The 18,609-nt window shown below is 45.7% G+C and overlaps 1 protein-coding gene across 3 annotated transcripts; it reads right to left on the minus strand.

Moving 5' to 3' along the window:
* Positions 1 to 4,134: 4,134 nt before the first annotated feature.
* On the minus strand, positions 4,135 to 18,459 carry zbtb1 (zinc finger and BTB domain containing 1). Of its 3 annotated transcripts, XR_014907515.1 has the most exons (3): positions 18,315 to 18,459; positions 4,824 to 11,985; positions 4,135 to 4,729 (listed from the first exon to the last, which is right to left on the minus strand). XR_014907515.1 is itself a non-coding variant. In XM_085381398.1 (2 exons), the coding sequence occupies exon 2, from the start codon at positions 11,979 to 11,981 to the stop codon at positions 9,975 to 9,977; it is 2,007 nt and encodes a 668-aa protein (XP_085237524.1). In that variant the 5' UTR covers positions 11,982 to 11,985; positions 18,315 to 18,459; the 3' UTR covers positions 4,135 to 9,974. The 3 variants fall into 3 exon arrangements, 2 of the variants coding, with proteins under 2 accessions (XP_085237524.1, XP_085237525.1); XM_085381398.1 differs by having other exon boundaries at positions 4,135 to 11,985; XM_085381399.1 differs by lacking the exon at positions 18,315 to 18,459 and adding an exon at positions 17,737 to 18,287 and having other exon boundaries at positions 4,135 to 11,985.
* Positions 18,460 to 18,609: the final 150 nt, after the last annotated feature.

Raw genomic sequence — 18,609 nt, forward strand, 5'->3', positions numbered from 1 at the left:
CTGCATCAATCTGTCTGTGATTAGCCGTCCACACTGAGCTCTGACAGCTGTACAAATAGCGTTGTTCCTGAAGTCACACCTTGGTATTTTGGTAAATCCAGATTTATTTATCTCAGTCCTGCAAACGGGAAGCCGGATTTTCAGGTCATTAACTGAGGCATGAAAATGTGCGGCCTCTCCTACTTCCTGTCAAACAGCAAGTTTGTCTCCACATAGGATTCCAGGAGCTCGGGAATCTGACGGCGTATCTCTGCTTTGTGACGACAATCACAAACCTTCAGATTCTGTTTGCTGTCTTGACCCAAAAGAAGATGGCTGCCACACAGATCTGTTTCTCCGATCCTGTTTTTTCTGATCATATGCCGGTTCTGTTTGACATCTCTTTATCTAGAAATGAATTCAAGGGGCTTGTCCCTGCAAAGACATCTCATTTGTTAAATTGTTCCACGGCAGCACGGTTCTCCACCTACTATAATCAGTTCTCCATTCCTGAGACACTCCAATACGTAGAGGAACTCAGTTTTTGGTTTCATACCACTTGTCAGACTGTCTTGGATATTGTTGCTCCTCTAAAAATTAAGCATCCTAAGACAAAGCTTGAACCCTGGTTGAACGATGAAACCCGTGCTGCGAGGCGTGAATGTCGTAGGGCTGAGCGGAGATGGAAAAAAGATAACTTACAGGTCTCTTTACAAAGTTTAAGAGAGTGCTGGGCCACACAGCCTGATAAAATCTGTATCCCTCCATAACTTTTGCTGTGAATAAGACATCTTCTCCAAATTTACTGTACTTATTGGTTATACTGAGATTGATTTTGCAAATAAACTCATTCGTGATAGCTTCGCTACAAAGTGTAAACCGAGTGTAAATTCACTGGAGAGCGACGTGTTTCCATGATCGCATCTGGTTTTACAGTATTATAGTATCAAAGTCTTTTTCTAGACAAAGTATTCCCAGCAGGTTATTTCAGTGTACATTATAAGGTAAACTGTCTTCCACACGGCACATTACAATATCACGAAACTAATATTAAATTCATCGAGTCTGCTGTTTTCCAGCTTTTACTCTTTATCGCGTCGACTGCAGATCAGTGACAAGTAGCGTACAGAACGGAGCTGGGCAAGTGGCTCCTCCTACTTTGCGCGCTCCCGTGAATGGGGAAACAATTTTTGACGGGGGTAACTACTTTGGCACAACACCTGTTCACGCGCGTTAAAATATGATATTTTGGGGCGCGATGGATTTTTCTTGGACACGCGTAGAGGTGCGAATGTGCACGCGTCAAGTTAGGGGCGTTTGGGGCTTTTTTCACGCGCCCATCGCGTTCGGTGTGAACACACCGTAACTTACTTGTACACATCAAATATATCAGTGATATTGGCAGGCGGCTAGCATCTGTAACACAGCTCCGCTTAACTGCCTTGAAAAACTCTGAAATAGTAGAACAATAAAATAAAATGCAACGAACCCATCTGGGATGATCCTGCGATCAACAACAGTTAAAACGTCAATTCACCTAGTATACTGTAACATCGTGAAACACGTTCATTCCTATATAACGTTATAAGCTAACAAGCATGCTAACCGTAACTGTACCGTAACTGTTTTCCTGTAGAAATAGGAGACACCAAACGATTTCTCTTTTTGTTACTCACCTTCTGCTCTTCCATTAATAAAATAGCATCTTCGGGACCCCTCGGCCACGCAAAAAATCACTTATATCCACCATATTTAGTGAATTAGTTCTCCACCTGCCAAACTGGACACATCGCTGTCACTGAAGCTGGAAGCCTGCAGGTGCCCACCTCAAAATTCTGAGATTAAAGTCATAATTCTGAGAAAAAAGTCATAATTCTGAGATTGAAGTCATAATTCTGAGATTAAAGTCATAATTCTGAGAAAAAAGTCATAATTCTGAGATTGAAGTCATAATTCTGAGATTAAAGTCAGAATTCTGAGAAAAAAAGTCATAATTCTGAGATTAAAGTCAGAATCCTTTTTTTTTTCCAGTGGCCCTAATCCTCTTCCGTAGATTTGTGCTCATCTAATGTCATTTATTTACAATTTTCATTTGTGGATATAGATTATTAAATACCGTCACTAGTTTGTATACAGCGTTGCATACAGCGCTTTGAGTACTCCAGGAGAGTAGAAAAGCGCTATATAAGAATCAGTCCATTTACCATTTATGAGTGGTAGAAATGATTAGTGGTAGAAATAATTGTGTCATTATCAGTGATGGGAATAACAGTAACTAATCTGAATAATTACCATTTCTATCATTAAAACGCTGTTACTAACAAGAAAATGCGGTGTGGACTCATTACTATTTTTCAACACAGACGATTGTGCTGCTGATTGGCTGAGGAAGAATAAAATAGTCAAGGTAAACCAATCGCATGACCAATTTAAGATGACATAGTAACAAGATGCTTTCAACCCAAAACAACCCCGATTCTCCATTTTTATATAAAAAGTGTGGACTTCAAACTATATACTAGTTTTTAAATTGTGTTGATAGGCTATAAAACCAGAGTTATGAAAAAAAATATACGTAAAGCTTTTTCCTGAATACTATTGTTGTTTATATTTACTGGGGGGGAAACGGTAAATCAAATAAAAAAATAATAATACGGCATCATGGCATTTGATTGTTTAGAAAGGCGGAGAAGTTTTATGAGTGATGGCAGCGAAAGAGAGAGAGAGCAAAAGAGCGAGAGAGAGAAAGAAAGTTTTGAGATGTGAAAGAATTGTGACTTTTAGCGTGTTTGGAGTTTAAAGTTAGTGTTTTGTGTTGTGAAGTTAGTGAGTAGTGTAGTCGATAGTTTTGTTGTCACACAGGCAAAGTCACACAGGTTCAAGGATGCATCACTGCCACGCAGTGGCTCCAATATGGAGGTGCCTTTATTTACAAACTATAAAACATCGACATTTCATATCAGAATAACATCTGTACTGTTTGAAATCCACGTAAAACACATCAGTGGTATTTTATTGGTGTTGTTTGAATCACTCTCACACAGAGATGTTTTCCAGCTGCTAACTTCATTCATGCAGCGTTAGAGTTGAACAGATTTAGAAGACAGAAGTGTTTGTTTTTATTTACATTAATAAATGAGTAACGTTAAAGTTTTAGAAACAACTTTACTCTGATTTAAAATGTCCTGTTGATCAGTCTCATGATGATTCTTCATGTCTCTGTCATGATCAGTTTTTTGAGTAGAAGAAGATTGATTTGTTTCATTAAACTAAAACCTATGAAAATACCATAATCATTCAGATCAACAGAAACATGGAGTGTGTTTGTGCGCAGACCAGTGTTGGAGTCCACAGTCATCTCCTCTCTGGTCAGAGCAGCGGACTGCAGATTCACCCACTTCCTGTAAGCAGACTGTCGTTATTGGACATCAGGCTGAGCTCTCAACAACCAGTTGCACAGTGAAGCCCTGAGCTTTACATCATGCAGTAGCAGGTGAACAGCCTGTGAGACAGTCTCATTCTTCCGTCTTATTTTGGATCGAATAGGCATTTGCTGGGAAGGTCTATGCCATCCCGCTCACCTCTTTCCTGCACATGTTGTCTTCACCGCCTTTTGTGCCAAGGCTGAGTGACCTAAGCATCTCTACTGGCAGGTGATGTATCACTGAGGTTGTGTTGTGCCAGTGCACCTCAGCCGTCTTAGATCATGTGTCTGCAGCAGGTTTTTCCTCAACGGGTCTAAAGATCAGCTTCATAAATGATTTTCTGTTTGTTTGTGAAATCTGATCATTCGCCCCATCAAAATAGAGAAACCTCTGTGTGGCAGCCATCTTTTTTTGGGTCAAGACAGCAAACAGAATCTGAAGGTTTGTGATTGTCGTCACAAAGCCGAGGATTCAAAGCAGAGATACGCCGTCAGATTCCCGAGCTCCTGGAATCCTATGTGGAGACAAACTTGCTGTTTGACAGGAAGTAGGAGAGGCCGCACATTTTCATGCCTCAGTTAATGACCTGAAAATCCGGCTTCCCGTTTGCAGGACTGAGATAAATAAATCTGGATTTACCAAAATACCAAGGTGTGACTTCAGGAACAACGCTATTTGTACAGCTGTCAGAGCTCAGTGTGGACGGCTAATCACAGACAGATTGATGCAGTTGGTTAGAAATCATTTAATATTTGTTTACAGGAAATAAACTCTAATTAAATGAAAGTTACAGTGACTTACTGCGCCACCATGTGATACAGAAAAGAACAGGCCAAAGCAGCTGGTGGTAGTTACTCAAGCTAACTCAGATCAACTGGAGAGAAAGACACTAAATTAACATCAGTGGTACTGAAAGCAGCTGTAGATAATCTTACATCTATGCAAATATTTGGTTCAGATGAAAACAGTTTGATGATGCCCTCAGGTGCATGACTGTCATCACTGACAAATGAAAACAATTTAACCTGATTTATTTCATTCTGTTACAGAAAATAGAGAATGAAACAAAAATAAATACAGCAGAAGGTTTGGATCAAATCCAGCTCAGCATTTCCAAACATCAGTGGTTTTTACACCTACATCAAGATTTGTGTGTCTGCAGAGTCCCAGCAGACATGTGACGGACACAGGTCCTCCTCCTCAGACTCACTTGACCACACACTCAGGTGTAGTCAAGTCAGGTGAGTCGCACCTGTGACACGTTCATTGCCCCCCTCTTGAACTGTGGTGTAACATGGCCTGGCGGCAGAGGCGGAGAGCACCACCTGAAGTCAGAAACAATAAAGTGAAAACTGTGCTGCCACATTAGAAACACATCTAAGTGATGTCACATTCCTGTTGTCGCTCTGTCACACTGACCTCTGCATTCAGCTTCCTTCTCTTCACATCGTCATACACATGAAACATCAGCAGCTCGCAGGTCTTCTTGTGATCTCAGCCTGCATTCGAGCCACAGCACAGAACACCAACCCTCTCTGCTCGAGGGCTAGCATCTGTAACTGATCTGGGACTCGTGTGCCAAAGCGTTATTAAAAAGGACTCGACTCCTCAGCAACTGACAGTGTGTTTGTCACATTCAGACTGACCCAAGGACCTACCTCTCACAGCCAGCAGCTGACCTTTGGCCTCCAACATGCAGTTGGATCACAAACTCTTTTGACTCAGTCAAACCTCAGAGAGGTGTTGTGAGTCATATTGCAGGTTCTGCTTTCATTCTGGTGTCTGAAGAGGTCCAGCCCACAAAGCAGATCTTCAGTCTGTCAGTCCTACTGCAGCTCCCCCGTGTGGACAGACGCTGAACCAGTTTTTCACAAAGTGTGACTAGCAGCATCAGCCTCACAGCTTCCTGTAGAGAACAGGTGCCAAACTCGAGGGCCAGTGTCCTGAAACTTTTAAATGTGTCCCTGCTGCAACATACCAGAATTAAAATTGGTAGGTCATTAGCAAGACTATAGAACTTGACTGCATGCTGAGGAGGCAATTCAGGCCATGTCCACACTTATACGTTTTCGTTTGAAAACACATCTTTTTCTCTTCGTTTTGGCCTTCCGTCCACACTGAGACTTCATTTTTGGTCAAGGAAAACGCTGTGTTTTGAAAACACTTTCCAAACCGGATATATTTGAAAATGCCGTTTTCATGTCGCAGTGTGGACAGCGAATCACACTGTGGTGACACTGTGGTAAAACGATGACACATTTTAGTCATGTGATGCAGTCATGTGACCAATTAAATTAAACTTAGGCTACGTTCACACTGCAGGCGAAAGCGCATCAAATCTGACTTTTTTGACCCTATGCAACCCATATCCGATCATGCTATGACAGTGTGAACAGCACAAATCCGATATTTTTAAATCCGATCAGGGTCACTTTTGTATGTGGTACTGAATCCGATACATATCTGATGTTTTAGAAAGCGACTGCTGTTTGAATGGTCATGTCGCATTAAATCCGTCTTTTACGTCACTGACACAAGACAGATGCCAATTATCAGCGCCTGAAAAGCACCCGATAAGACATCGTGAACGCTTCTTGGTCATCCCGTGTAGATGTTAGTGAAACGTACAGAAAATGGGAACATTTTATTTGTACTGTATTATCTGCAGATTCTGACAGACATTTCTAACTATCCTTTGAAGCACCGCTCCTCTCTAAAACAGCAATAAGGATAATTATTAGGCCATTTGTAAATAACAAAATAACTTTATAACTTAAAGCAAATTTGGGAAACATAAAGTCCGAAGTCTTTATATTAAGGGCCATCAGTCAAACAATACTGTTTGGTCTGGGTCTAAACAAAGCGCGTTGTGTGTGATGTCTTCTTTTGCGCATGCGGGCTGCTTTGAGGGTTCACACTAGAGCTTGTTTGCTGTCACATTGTATTTGTAGTGTGAACAAGCAGAGAAAAAAAAAATTGGATTTGATCAAAAAATCGGAATTGAGCATTAAGCCCTGCAGTGTGAACGTAGCCTAATATAGCGGAGGGTATTTTCGGCCGTTTCAATGTGGACGCACAATGTGAAAACGATAGTGTGGACACAGAGCGTTTTCAAAAGAAAACACAGTTTTCAAATTTATCCGGGCTAGTGTAGATATAGCCTCAGCCATTTGATTCATGTTACAGCAGCTCATAAGTGAATGAACATGGTGCAACAAAAGTACTTTTAGAAGTACAATTTCCCAAAAACTTACATTTATTTAAATTTACTTGAGTAAGGTTGGGGATTGCCACCTCAGCATGCAGTCAAGTCTTGCTAATAACCTAATTTTAATCAGGTGTGTTGCAGCAGGGACACATGAAAAAGTTTCAGGACACCAGCCCTCAAGTTTGACACCTGTGCTCTACAGGGAGCTGTGAGGCTGATGTTGAGGACTGGAGTTTGACACCCTGCTGCAGAGGAACATTACAGACCCTCCTCTTGTGGATATTTTAATCCAAACAGAGACAAAAGTCTGGATTTAACATTTTCAGATTCAAAGGTGATCTGACGGTGGAGATGGACATCTGCGGCCTTGTGTTGATGACATTCTGATCAAATGTTATTTTTATGTCTCATCTTCAGAATCTTTAGAAAAATTAAAACAAGTATTTCTGAGTGAGATGCAGTTTCCTGGAAATATTTCAGAATAAAAGCCTCACTAAACACTCAATTTGAAACAGGAAGCACTGAGGTTGCATGATCAACATCAATAAAAATCTTCAAAATAATTGTGATTATATTCCAATCAGATAGGAAGGTCAAAGGTCAGCTGAATCTCAGAGCCCATGTGACTGAAAAACATTTATGTGGAGCATTTAAACACCAACACTGGACCCGTTTCCCGCTGGCCTTCAGTCAGAAACGATCACCGTTAACAAACCAATAATCAATAACAGCTGCTTCTTCTGTGGTATCCTGTCAGGAAACCACAGAAGCTAGAACACAGCTACAGGTGATCTCTGTGAAAAATGTGAGCATCAGTCCAAACATCAGCTGATCAATGAGCTGATCCTCCCTCAGCCCTGACATTAAAAACTTCGTGAAGCAGAGAAAAGATGAAGCTGCAGCTTGAGGAGGAGGTGCTGGTAAATAACACTGAGCCTTCATCCTCTGTGGGATGGAAACAGAGGCTCCACCCACACTCAGGTTCACTCTGTTTATTAAGAGTCGTGGTCACAAACAGAAAAACAACGCAAGAAGAAGAACAAACAGCTGACATCGCTAGCTTTACTTAAGACGACATTCGTTTACACCTGGGGTAACCAGGTGGACCCGCCACCTTGGTCAGATCCACCCGGTCCGACCTGAGCCGGCTTAAACTGGTCTAAACTGGTGAGGCATTAAAGGGGCATGTCCCTGACTTCTGTTAGTGCTGATTAGGTGAAAGTTGAATTAGTTTGAGTTCAGCTGGAGTTTGTTTGGTTTCAGGTCTTAGTCCACAGGAAACAGTCTCACTGTGAGCCAGACGAGAAGAAGATGATGAGGGGGGCAGGGCTGATTGTCCAAGCAGCCGCAGAATCATTTCATGGAGCTCATTCTGATTGGTTCTGATAGTCTGATTTACTCGAGCCTGTAACGACTGGTTGGTTCTGAGCAGCTGGATCCAGTCCGATCCCGTACTGCTGGCGAGCGAACACTTCGAGAGACTTGTAAGGCATAACAGGAGTTCTGAGGGTAAGAGTCGAGGTGACTGGTTCTAGTGTTTAGTTGTTGGATTTTTCATTGGCCGGTTCAGTCTGAGGGGGGGTTTGTGACCTTCCGTGCCGGCCCGCCCCTCACACATCGCCGTGAGTTTGACAGGAAGGACGGAGTGTTACAGTAAAGGCACCAATCACAGAGTGCGTGGGACGGTGACAGAGCGAGGAAGCCGTAACAGGCTTTAGTATTCTGGGAAACATCCAAGCGTGAGGCAGCGCACCCTTGCAAACAGGAATTTCTCTCCACGCAGGTCACAGGGGTACCGTTTCAGCAGATATACTAGTTTGTATTTCCTCTGGAGATCACACTGCGAGCAGCACAAGTGCTAACCGTGGGTGTGGGCGGAGCTTCGACGGACTCATTTTAATCGGTTACTATAACGTTTTTAGGTTGTGATGACGTCAGTTTAGCGTGTACGTGCTGAACCTGAACTCTAGGATCCATGAAGGTCTGCAAGTCCTCCACTTGGTCCATTGGACGGAAATGCTACGGTCGACTCGTTCAGACCTGAGCTGTAACGGGTGGAGGGTGGTGCCTCCTCTACGCGACTGCGAGATTCCTGCTCTTTGATACGAGCAGCTGATTGGCCATCACAGCTGTCAGATATCATACATGCAATTATAACTTAATAAAAATAATGTTTAACTATAAAAACGATCAGTGCCGTCAGCTGAGAGCGTGATTGGTCGTGCAGGCACCAGCTGACGGCACGTCACCTTCATGGTTTGTTTAGAGAACAGAGCAGCTGCGTCTAGACCTGCAGCCAGTTTCAGGTAACGTCTTAAAACAGAAGCTCAGAGCGCTGCAGAACCACCGCAGCTCACACCGGCCTGTGACGGCGCCAGTTTCAGTAACTCCTGACGGTTTTGAATCAGCCAGAAATGTCGCTAAAGCGTGAGTTCATAGGGGTCGTCTGATTGGTGGGTTTCTGTGGATTACTTTTGGACCTGAAATGTGATTAAAGCTCAGAGAAGGCCACATGACCACATCAGTCTGAGGCCGCGATTTGAACCGTGCACTCTGCGAGTCGGAATTTAAGGCAACATGGCGCCTCGTTGCTCTGAAAATCACGCAAGGGCAGTTTTGAGTTTCAGCTCGTGTTTAAACATTTAAAAAAAAAGAACAACAGGAAACGTGAGCTCTGGGCGACCAATCAGATTTTACGATGGGTTCAGTTATTTGTAATCTGTTTCCTGGCGTGTAATTCATTGTGCAGCTCATTTTGGCCTTTAATTTTGTCAAGGGTTAATCTCACAGAGCCCCACGAGGCGACTGCTGTTGTGACTGTGTGCCGTAGGTTTGCGTAAAATAAAGTTCAATTGAATTGAATTGAAGGATAAAACAACTGTTTGTGCTCTAAACAGCTTTCCTCCTCCCTCCAGAAAAGGTCTGCCTCTCTCGCCACCAAGTTCAGCTCCAATATGGCAGACAGAAGCTTCCTGTCACGCACGGTGACTACACCGTCATCATGGAGAGAGGCAGGCAGTGGGTGGAGCCTGTGTGCCACCGCCCACCTCCCGCTCTCCATGTATGGACAAATAGCAGTCGGTTTCTAGGCAGCATGCTGTTTGCTATTTATTCAGAATCAGCTCTAACACGAGGCTTCCTGTCCTCAGGTATCTACCAACCCACCAGCTTCCTGTTGCGCAAAGCCTCAAGCGGACAGAAGTCACTAAGGCGCGGCTGGACCCGCAGCTCGCAGTGTGACACCCGGTTAGTTTGCGTACGGCTTCAAAGTGCAGTTCAGTCTTTTTGGTGTTCAAGTGCATTCTTTGTTCTCACATTTATGGCTTCTTAGTAACAGACTCGTGGACATGGCAGCAGCGCTGTTATAGTCTCTTGGTGTGTTTGGAGTTATAGTGGCTCCGCATGTCTTTGCGCAGGCGGAACTTCTCACCGCACACGCCACAGATGTACAGGTGGACATCCATGTGCTTCTCCAGCTGTTCGCCACCCGGGAAGATCTGGAAGCACACCTGGCAGATGGTTTCCCCGGCTGACAGGTGGGAGATCATGTGACGCACGTGGTCGTGTTTGAGGAAGGTCCCCTGGTCACACACGGGGCACACGTAGCGCGCCATTCCTTTATGCATGTCAGTGTGGAGGCGGAGTTGGCGCTCGCGCAGGAACTGCTTGCCACAGGTCTGGCAGGTGAACTGCTTCTCCTTGGTGTGGACAGTGTAGTGCTCGCGCAGGTGGCAGCGCTGGTAGAAGCCTTTGCCACAGATGCTGCAGAAGTGTTTGCGGCGGTGATCGGGCTCGCCGCCTTCCTCCAGCATGGTGGGCCGAAACAGCTCCTGGTCGTGGCAGGATAGAGCGTGCTCCAACGCCAGGCTCTCGTTCTGGAACAGCAGGCCGCAGTGCGGACACGCCAGGTCGGCTGCCTCCAGCAGCCCCTCCTCCATCCCATGCGGCTCCTCCAGCAGGGACGCCTCATCCTCGCCATGGGAGTCCGACTCAGCTCCATGGGATTCACCGCAGCGCTCGGCATGCTCCTGCAGCTGCCGGCCTTTGATCAACACCTGGCCGCACCTGCCGCAGGCACATATATGCCCCATGTGGTTGGACAGATAGTGTGCGGACTTGTCCTCCTCCAATAACAGAGCGCCACACACCTCGCAGGGCGTGCCGTCAGCGTCCTGCTTCTCGTCTTTGACCTTCTGGAGTTTGACGGGGATGCCGGAATCATTGCCTTCGAAAGGCTCGCTGCTGTTTTCCAAACCGGAGACACCGGGCTCGGGGTCCGATTGCGTTTTCTCCCTCAGCGCTGCATCACCGAAGCGTGCACTAAAATCTCTGGCGGCATGCTCGCCAACACGGACCACCTCGATCTCAGGGAACATGCTCTCTTCTGGTTCGGTCTTGATGCTCCTGGTGGACCCAGGCTCGCCGTCTGGTCCGCCTAGGACTGACCGGGCAGTCTTGGCCTCAGGCCAGTCGTCCTCACCTTTACAGACGACCCGGTGTTCCTCCACGCTCTCTGAGGCGGAGCTCTCTGCTTTACTTGAGTCGTTGTCACCCTCAGTGTTGCCTCGGGGTGGGTGGAAGGCTTTGCGGTTGGTACACGTGAGGATATGCTCGATTAGAAGCTTCTCGCAGCTGAACACGAAGCCACAGTCGTCGCAAGTGTATGTGCGACCGAACCTAGGGCGGTCCTTCAGAGTTGAACTCCTACCACCTGACCGCTTCCTCAGGTCACATGGTTGCTCGCCTGCTCCGTCTAAAACTGGCGCCGCCACAATCAGAGGAGCGGTTGCTGCCTCTTCAGTCGTCGCTGGCCTGCCAACTGCAGCAGGAACAGCAGGAACAGCCGGACGCCCCGTGCTGCTAGTGACGGCCTTCGGCAGACGCTCCCCTTCAGGTGCGGCGGGCCGCTGCTGTTCGTACATGCGCACGCCAAACATCATCTTCCCGCCAGCAGGCCCGGCGGAGGAGCTGGATGAGGAGGCAGAGGAGGACGGCGTGATGTTGGAGCTCCTGATGTCCCTCAGGTCCTCCAGCGAGTCAGGGATGTAGTACATCTGCAGATATGCCATGGACGCTTTCAGCTCCTCAAACTCGTAACTGCCCACAACGATGCGCCCGAGGTACATGAGCTGCAGGATGAGGTCGAAGCACTCGGCACTGATCTGCATGTTGCTCAGGTCCAGGCGGCCCGCTCCCTGCTGGTCCCGGATGAACATCATCCTGAAGTAGGAGCTGCAGGCCGCCAGCACCGCCTTGTGAGCCCGGAAGTAGATGTCGCCGATGGCGATGAGGCAGTCGCACAGGAAGCCCCACTCGCGCTGGTTGTTGAGTTGCTGGAGGACGTGATCGCTGTGGCTCGGCCTTGCCATCGCCCTGTGGACAACAGAGGAAGACAGAGTCAGAATTTATGAGGCAGCAAGGTCGTCTGCGGTCGACTTTCATAACGTGTGAGCCGGCACGGGACAGTCGGGCCTGATATGATTCATCAGCAACTCTGACTTTAATTAGAGCCACAAGTTCACACACCGAGCACGCTCAGATCAGCTCCCAGCTTCACTTACAGCACTGCAGTGATGAATCAGTATTTCCTTCTCAAGAACACACTGCTCAGATTTAACATGCACGCGCACACACACACACACGATGGCAGGTCTACTTCTCACCTTTCTAAACTCACTGTGGGGGAGGATGCTTCACCTCCCGTTGGCTATTCTCACAGTAAGTGACACCCCCCCCTCACACACACACCTACCCTGTTATGTGACAGATGTGTTTGTATTGCAGGATAGGGCTGCCACAAACGATTATTCTGATAGTCGACTAGTCACCGATTATTTTTGCGATTAGTCGACTAATCAGATCATCACCCATTGGACGTAAAACCTACAAGCTGTAGGTTGCACCAGCAGCATCTGCTCTTATATAACTATCATTAGCTTACAGCTTTAAGTGTTTAAGGTGTGTGCTAACTAAAAATAAAGACAAGATGGTAGTTTATTAAATTTTAATTAAACTTGCAGATTGTTTCGGTGAAGTTTAATAAACTCCTTGCTATCTAAAATATAACAGGACACCGGAGTAAATTCTGGAGCATCTCACACTTCTGATAATCAGCTGTCTGTTTGATGTTTATTCAGCTGTGTAAAAACTATAACTTTAATCTCAGCCAAACCGATTTACTCAGGAACAAATAAAATACTAAAAAAAGCCAAACAATAACATTTTAAAGTTATCTAAGTGACGGCCGGGAGTCCGGTGTTCTCACGGCTAGTTAGCCTTGCCCCCGGTTAGCTATCGAGCTAGTGGGTAACAGACGTCTCCGAAAACGTCAGAGCGCTTTTGAAAATATGTGGTGTCTTGATAAACTGAGCAGATATTTGAGGTTTACACAGCTACATTCTCGCCTGAAAATATGTTAAACGTTTATTTTGTGACTCAGAAAGAATAATAAGAGTAATATTAAAGCTAACTAGCTGCCGCCATTGTTGGAAACTGAGCTGGGCGCTATGAATTCTGGGACAGAGCTTCTTCTTCTTCGGGGTTTAAGGGCAGCTGGCATCCTTGTACATGCAGTGCTGCCATCTTCTGTTTCATTCCGTTATTACACTCTTAAATCCTGCTACTTATTCCTGCGTCTTTTGTGATCTTACAAAGCTTCAAACGACGCGTCGACTATTAAATCAGTCGTCGACGATTTTGATAGTCGACGTAATCGTGACTAGTCGACTAATCGTGGCAGCCCTATTGCAGGACAAGTATACCTGTACACACCCCAAGTTACTGCCTAAATAAAAGGTCCACCCTGACCCCACCAACACCTGGAGAGTTCACAGCAGATGTCCTGTGGACCAGGTTACAGTAAACTGTGAGCCAGATGTGCCCGACACACCCGACAAATCTGGATCTTTAAGTTGGACTCAGAGGAAACTGCAGATGCAGGGCACATCTGGGCCAAACCGCTCTCTGAGAATGCTCTCTGCTCACTGGTTACCCGAGCCCTCATCGGCGGGTATACGCCAATAACATCTGCAGCAGTTCCAGATGTGGGCGGAGCTAAAAACAGGTTCCTGTGCTGCAGGAGAAAACCGGTCGCATGCGGTTTTCTGTACTGTGAAGTGAACCCGGTCCTGTTCTTCAGAACTGGAGCTTTTTGTTAGACATGTACCTTCACTGCCTGACCCCCCCTGCCCCGCTGCTGCTTGGAGACACTGAAACCCATCAAAAGATGTCACTTCTTGTGTCAAAATGGGGTGTAATCAGAGGAAGATGTTTTCTCCCGTCACCTGAGCTGAACAGTGATTCGCTTAAAACTTTGACGCGTTTTTATTTTCAGCGATGTCGTCCCGTCTGTGTGTACTGAGCTGCCTTCCCTCCCCAGTTCCACTGGCGGTTCACCTGGCTGTGCTCACAGGTAAAGCTCACACAGAGTACACTTGTGACCAGCTAGAATGTGTCAGCTGATCCCAGAGTGCCTCAGAGCATCGCGCCAGATAAGAGATCAGTGGCGAAGTAGCATCACTGTACGTGTGTGTGTGTGTGTGTGTGAGTGAGAGAGTCCTGAAAGCCATAGCAGCAGAACAACATAAAACCAGCTGTGCAGGAGCTCACCTGCCTCAGGTGCAATCAGAAGACTCGCCTCTTCCAGATTTTTAAACATTTAGTGCCAGCTGACCACCACCAGTCACGTGTTTCTGCGTTAAATCTACGCCATAACGTGACGAATCCTGACAAATGCAACTACACATTGACGCAGCCCATGATGACCGTGATCAGTGCAGCTGTTTCCAACTTGTTCTGCCTCACACAATTCCTGATTCAAGCAAATTGACTGGCAGACAAAATTTCCAGCGCCAACTAGTGCCCTGCATCTCCGAGCTCTGCATCTATTAGGCTGCAGAGCGCCTAATAGATGCATGAATCATGCTTCACTGCGACAGCAAGGCAAGAACACTCAGCGGTCCTCTGGATGTCGGTGGTGGCCATGCAAACTGACACATGACTAGAGCAGGACGATATGACCAAAAATATTTATCACGATATATAACGATATAACTGATAACGATATAACTGACGATATAATTGACACTAGACAAAACACTTTACAACTCCTCAACTTTATTAGTGCAAAAAAAAAAACCATCAATGTATTTTCACTTAAACAAGCAGCTGTTTTTATGTGCATTAAAGTTATATAAAAAATTAACAGTGCAAATGCAAATTCCTTGCTGACAGTTTAACCAAAAGGCTAGGGCTGCTCAATTAATCGAATTTTAATCACGATTACGATCTGGGCTTTCAACGATCATTAAAAATGACTGAGCCGATTATTAGCCCCTCCCTCATTTATCCGCGACACCTTAAAGGCCGGTCCGTGAAAATATTGTCGGGCATAAACCGGTCCGTGGCGCAAAAAAGGTTGGAGACCGCTGATTAAGAGGACCCGAGGGAAGCTCGGAAAGCTAAGCAGAAGTTATTTGGAGAGTGACTGCCGTTGGTTGAAAAGAGAGTTTAAAAAAAAAAAACTTCAGTGGCGTTGCACACTATTTTATATTATTTTTTTAAAGTCATTGTTAACCCTTTAAAGCCGGTCAGAGCTGCATGCTCCGTTTTGCGTAATTATTTTTAAATCCCTGTAGAACCTGAACCGTGTAAGCTAGCGCAATAATTTGTTTTGCATATGAAACCGGAGGAGTTGTACTTACATCTGATGCCATCAGCTTGTCCTCGGTCACGGTTTCGTTCCACATATAGCTTTGCAAAAATTGCATAAAAAGCGCTTGCAGCAACAAAAACATAATATTCCAGAAACACGCTTTGCCGTTCCTATCAGCTGTTCGTAACACTTCCCACAGTGAAATGATGCACCTGCTGTTTTCTTTGCAAATTTGCATCATAGGATTGTTTTTTGTTTTTCCTGCAGTATATAAAAATTGCTGTATCTCCAAAATAAAACTATGAAGACACTCAAAATAAATTTCCTGTGGTGGGAAACTATTTTTTGCAACTTTATTGTATTTAAAGTTTTGAGGGATAAACCTCTTAAATTTCTCCAAGTAGAAATATATGTAAACAAAACAAAAGCGATTTTCAATTTTTTTGTAGTTTATTGCACTTTTTTGCAATTTATGTAATTACTATGGACTTAATGCATACATATTATTAAAATATGGGCTATAACAGTTGTATTGATGTATAGCAACTTGAAATGCTCCCACAAATGGCACTACAGCATGTAAAAAAATAATATAAGCTCTGGTGGACTTGGTTCTATAGTAGGTCTTAAAGGGTTAAATAAATATCGTCAAATAATCGTGATCTCAATTTCAGTGAAAATAATCGTGATTATCATTTTTGCCATAATCGAGCAGCCCTACAAAAGGCATTTCCAGTGGAAATTGGCTGACATATCCTCAGCATAACCATGTATAATATCCACAAAACTTAAAAAGAGGTTACACACACACACACACACACACACACACACACACACACACAATACGGTAATATTATGTTGAAGCACAGTACGTATCACTCCGCGAGGCTCCTGCCTACGATAGCCGTAATGCTCCGACAATCCATCAAGCGGTGCGGCTTCGTAGCTTAGCAAAGTCGTACTGAAACATTTGACAGATTTTCGAGCGCCGTGTACCACATAAAATCGTTTCCAGGTCAGTAAACACAACCAGAATTCATACATAAGGCACACGGGATTATAAGGGGCGCTGTCGATTTTCAGAAAAATCAAAGGATTGATTTTAAGGGTGCCGTATTTTCCAATAATAAAGACAGCCCGTTAGCATGCGCTACCAAAAATAGTGTTTTGTTGTATATCTGACGGACGAAAGCCAAACCAGTTCCACACCACTGAAGTTGCAGCATTTTTACAAACCAATTCTGGTTCATCCGTTTCATTCAACAATCCACTTTCGCTCTTCTCATTCTGCGTCGACGCCATGTGCGTATGTAAACAAAGGCACTGCGCATGCGCGTTTTGCCCATATTCTATCGGGATATTTCATTTTCTTATCGTTGCCCAACATTACACCGGTATTACCGTGAACGGTATGATATAGTCCACCCCTACACATGACTACAGGAAGTGAGGTCATCATGTGAGATCAACGAGCCAACATGTTCCAGCAGAATATGAATTGATGACCGAAAAGCATGACTCCATTGCAGACGGTCAGGTGACTGATTTCCAAAGTGAGTTCCGCCTCTCAGATGAGGCTCAGGATGGCGTTTTATTCTGAAATGGTTTGGCTCTTTGATCACATGACGTGACATCAGATCAGTTCACGTGAGTTCAGGACGGTCCCGCTGATTTAAAGCCAAAACTGAGCTCCTCCAACAAAACCTGATCCTGCTAAAGGTGGAGACATAGAACGCACCTCCACATGATTCCCCAGACACCGCTAGCTACACACCATGTGACAGTAAGAGCCAGCAGTGGAGTGACTTGTGATGAGGTCACACAGTGGGAAAGCAGGACTTTGCCCCCAGCCCCAGTCTCAGTTTGATGTGATGGCGTCGTGCAGCTGCTGCAGTTACATTAAATTGCAGAACGACCTTTTTATATCCCATCATAAACGTCATCATCATCATCATCATCATCATCACACTTTTCCAGAAATATGCAGATATGATTTTAAGAATGCCTTAAAACGTTCAGGCTGATTAAATCATCAGTTTCTAATCACAGCCCAGCTCAGAGTTTATGATTGTAAATGGTGACACATTGTTTTTTTCCCCCTTTCAGGTCATTGTGATATGCAGTTTTTCACGAGTTTTTACTAAGATGAGTGCCTTAATCGTGTTATTACCAGAACAAGTCATGGACAAGTCGTTTGCACTCTGATCAGCTGGTTGCTGCTCACAGGAAGGTCTCAGGGCTCATTTTATCAGCCGACACGTGACAGTCTAGGTTCATATCTGATGTGTCTGCTGTCAGGTGTGTTTGAGCTTTGTGAGATTAAAGGTCACAGTTCAGAAACCTACTCTACTGATCAGTAATCAATAAAGATAATAATGTGATCACTGTGAAGAGTGGATGAAATAATTTTGGCCTCTGTCACCAGACTCCACTGTAAAAACCACTCAAATAAGAGCCCTCATCCTGCTTACTGTTAGTCCCCGCCGGGCCCGCAGGCACGCGGTGCGGGCTGTCAGTCACCGGCAGACAGGCCGCGAAGGAGCCGCCGAGGTGGGAGCGAGCCCGTGGAGAGACCGGAGGGAGAGGCTGGCCACACCGCCGAGCTAAAATGGAGATTACAGCTCGGCTGAGATTAGCTGCTCCAAGCTAACCCCTGTTAGTGTGGTCCACACCGGAAGTTCCTGTGATCACTCCTCCAAAATGAAAACACGAAGCGTGACAAGGGGTGAACGAGACCACCGTCAGGGTATCGCGTGCATCACAGCGCGTCTCAGTGACAGTCAGACACTCCCCGAAGGATCGTCAGTGAACTCGTAGCTCCTCCGGCTGCTTCAATGCTCAAAACTATTCGTTACGACTTATATTTTGAAAGTAGCCACCGGATGTGATGCGAATAAAACCGGGCGGTTACTGAGCGCTCTCTCCCGCAAACAGCCCCGCCGCCCCCGCACTGCCACCCGCATTCAGCACCGAGAGCAGGCCGCGAGCATTTCCTTCACCGCCTGCCGCCCAGACGGCCCCGAGCCCGGACACGGGTCCGTCCACTCACCGTGGGTCCCGGAGGCCGGCGAAGGGGCTGCTGCTGTGGGATTCCCAGGCTCCGAAATGTCCTCCGCGGATGGTTTACTGTGGAGACGAAGGAGCAGCCTCTTCTTCTTCTTCTTCTCCTCCAGCAGGATGAAAGCACTTCCGCACAGCCCGCCGCGCCGTCAAGCCGCACATAGCGAGGAAGTCCAAATAAGGAACTTCCGGTCAGAGTGGGGCCCTTCAAAATAAAGTTAAATAAAGTTTTAACGTTTCAAAAATACGTTTCCGCTTTGATGCTTCGCGCAGCTCAGCTGACA

The sequence above is a fragment of the Rhamphochromis longiceps genome, linkage group LG15, assembly GCF_057381845.1.
Source record: "Rhamphochromis longiceps isolate RC_006_pf linkage group LG15, R_longiceps_female_GT1.1, whole genome shotgun sequence".
Classification (NCBI taxonomy): domain Eukaryota; kingdom Metazoa; phylum Chordata; class Actinopteri; order Cichliformes; family Cichlidae; genus Rhamphochromis; species Rhamphochromis longiceps.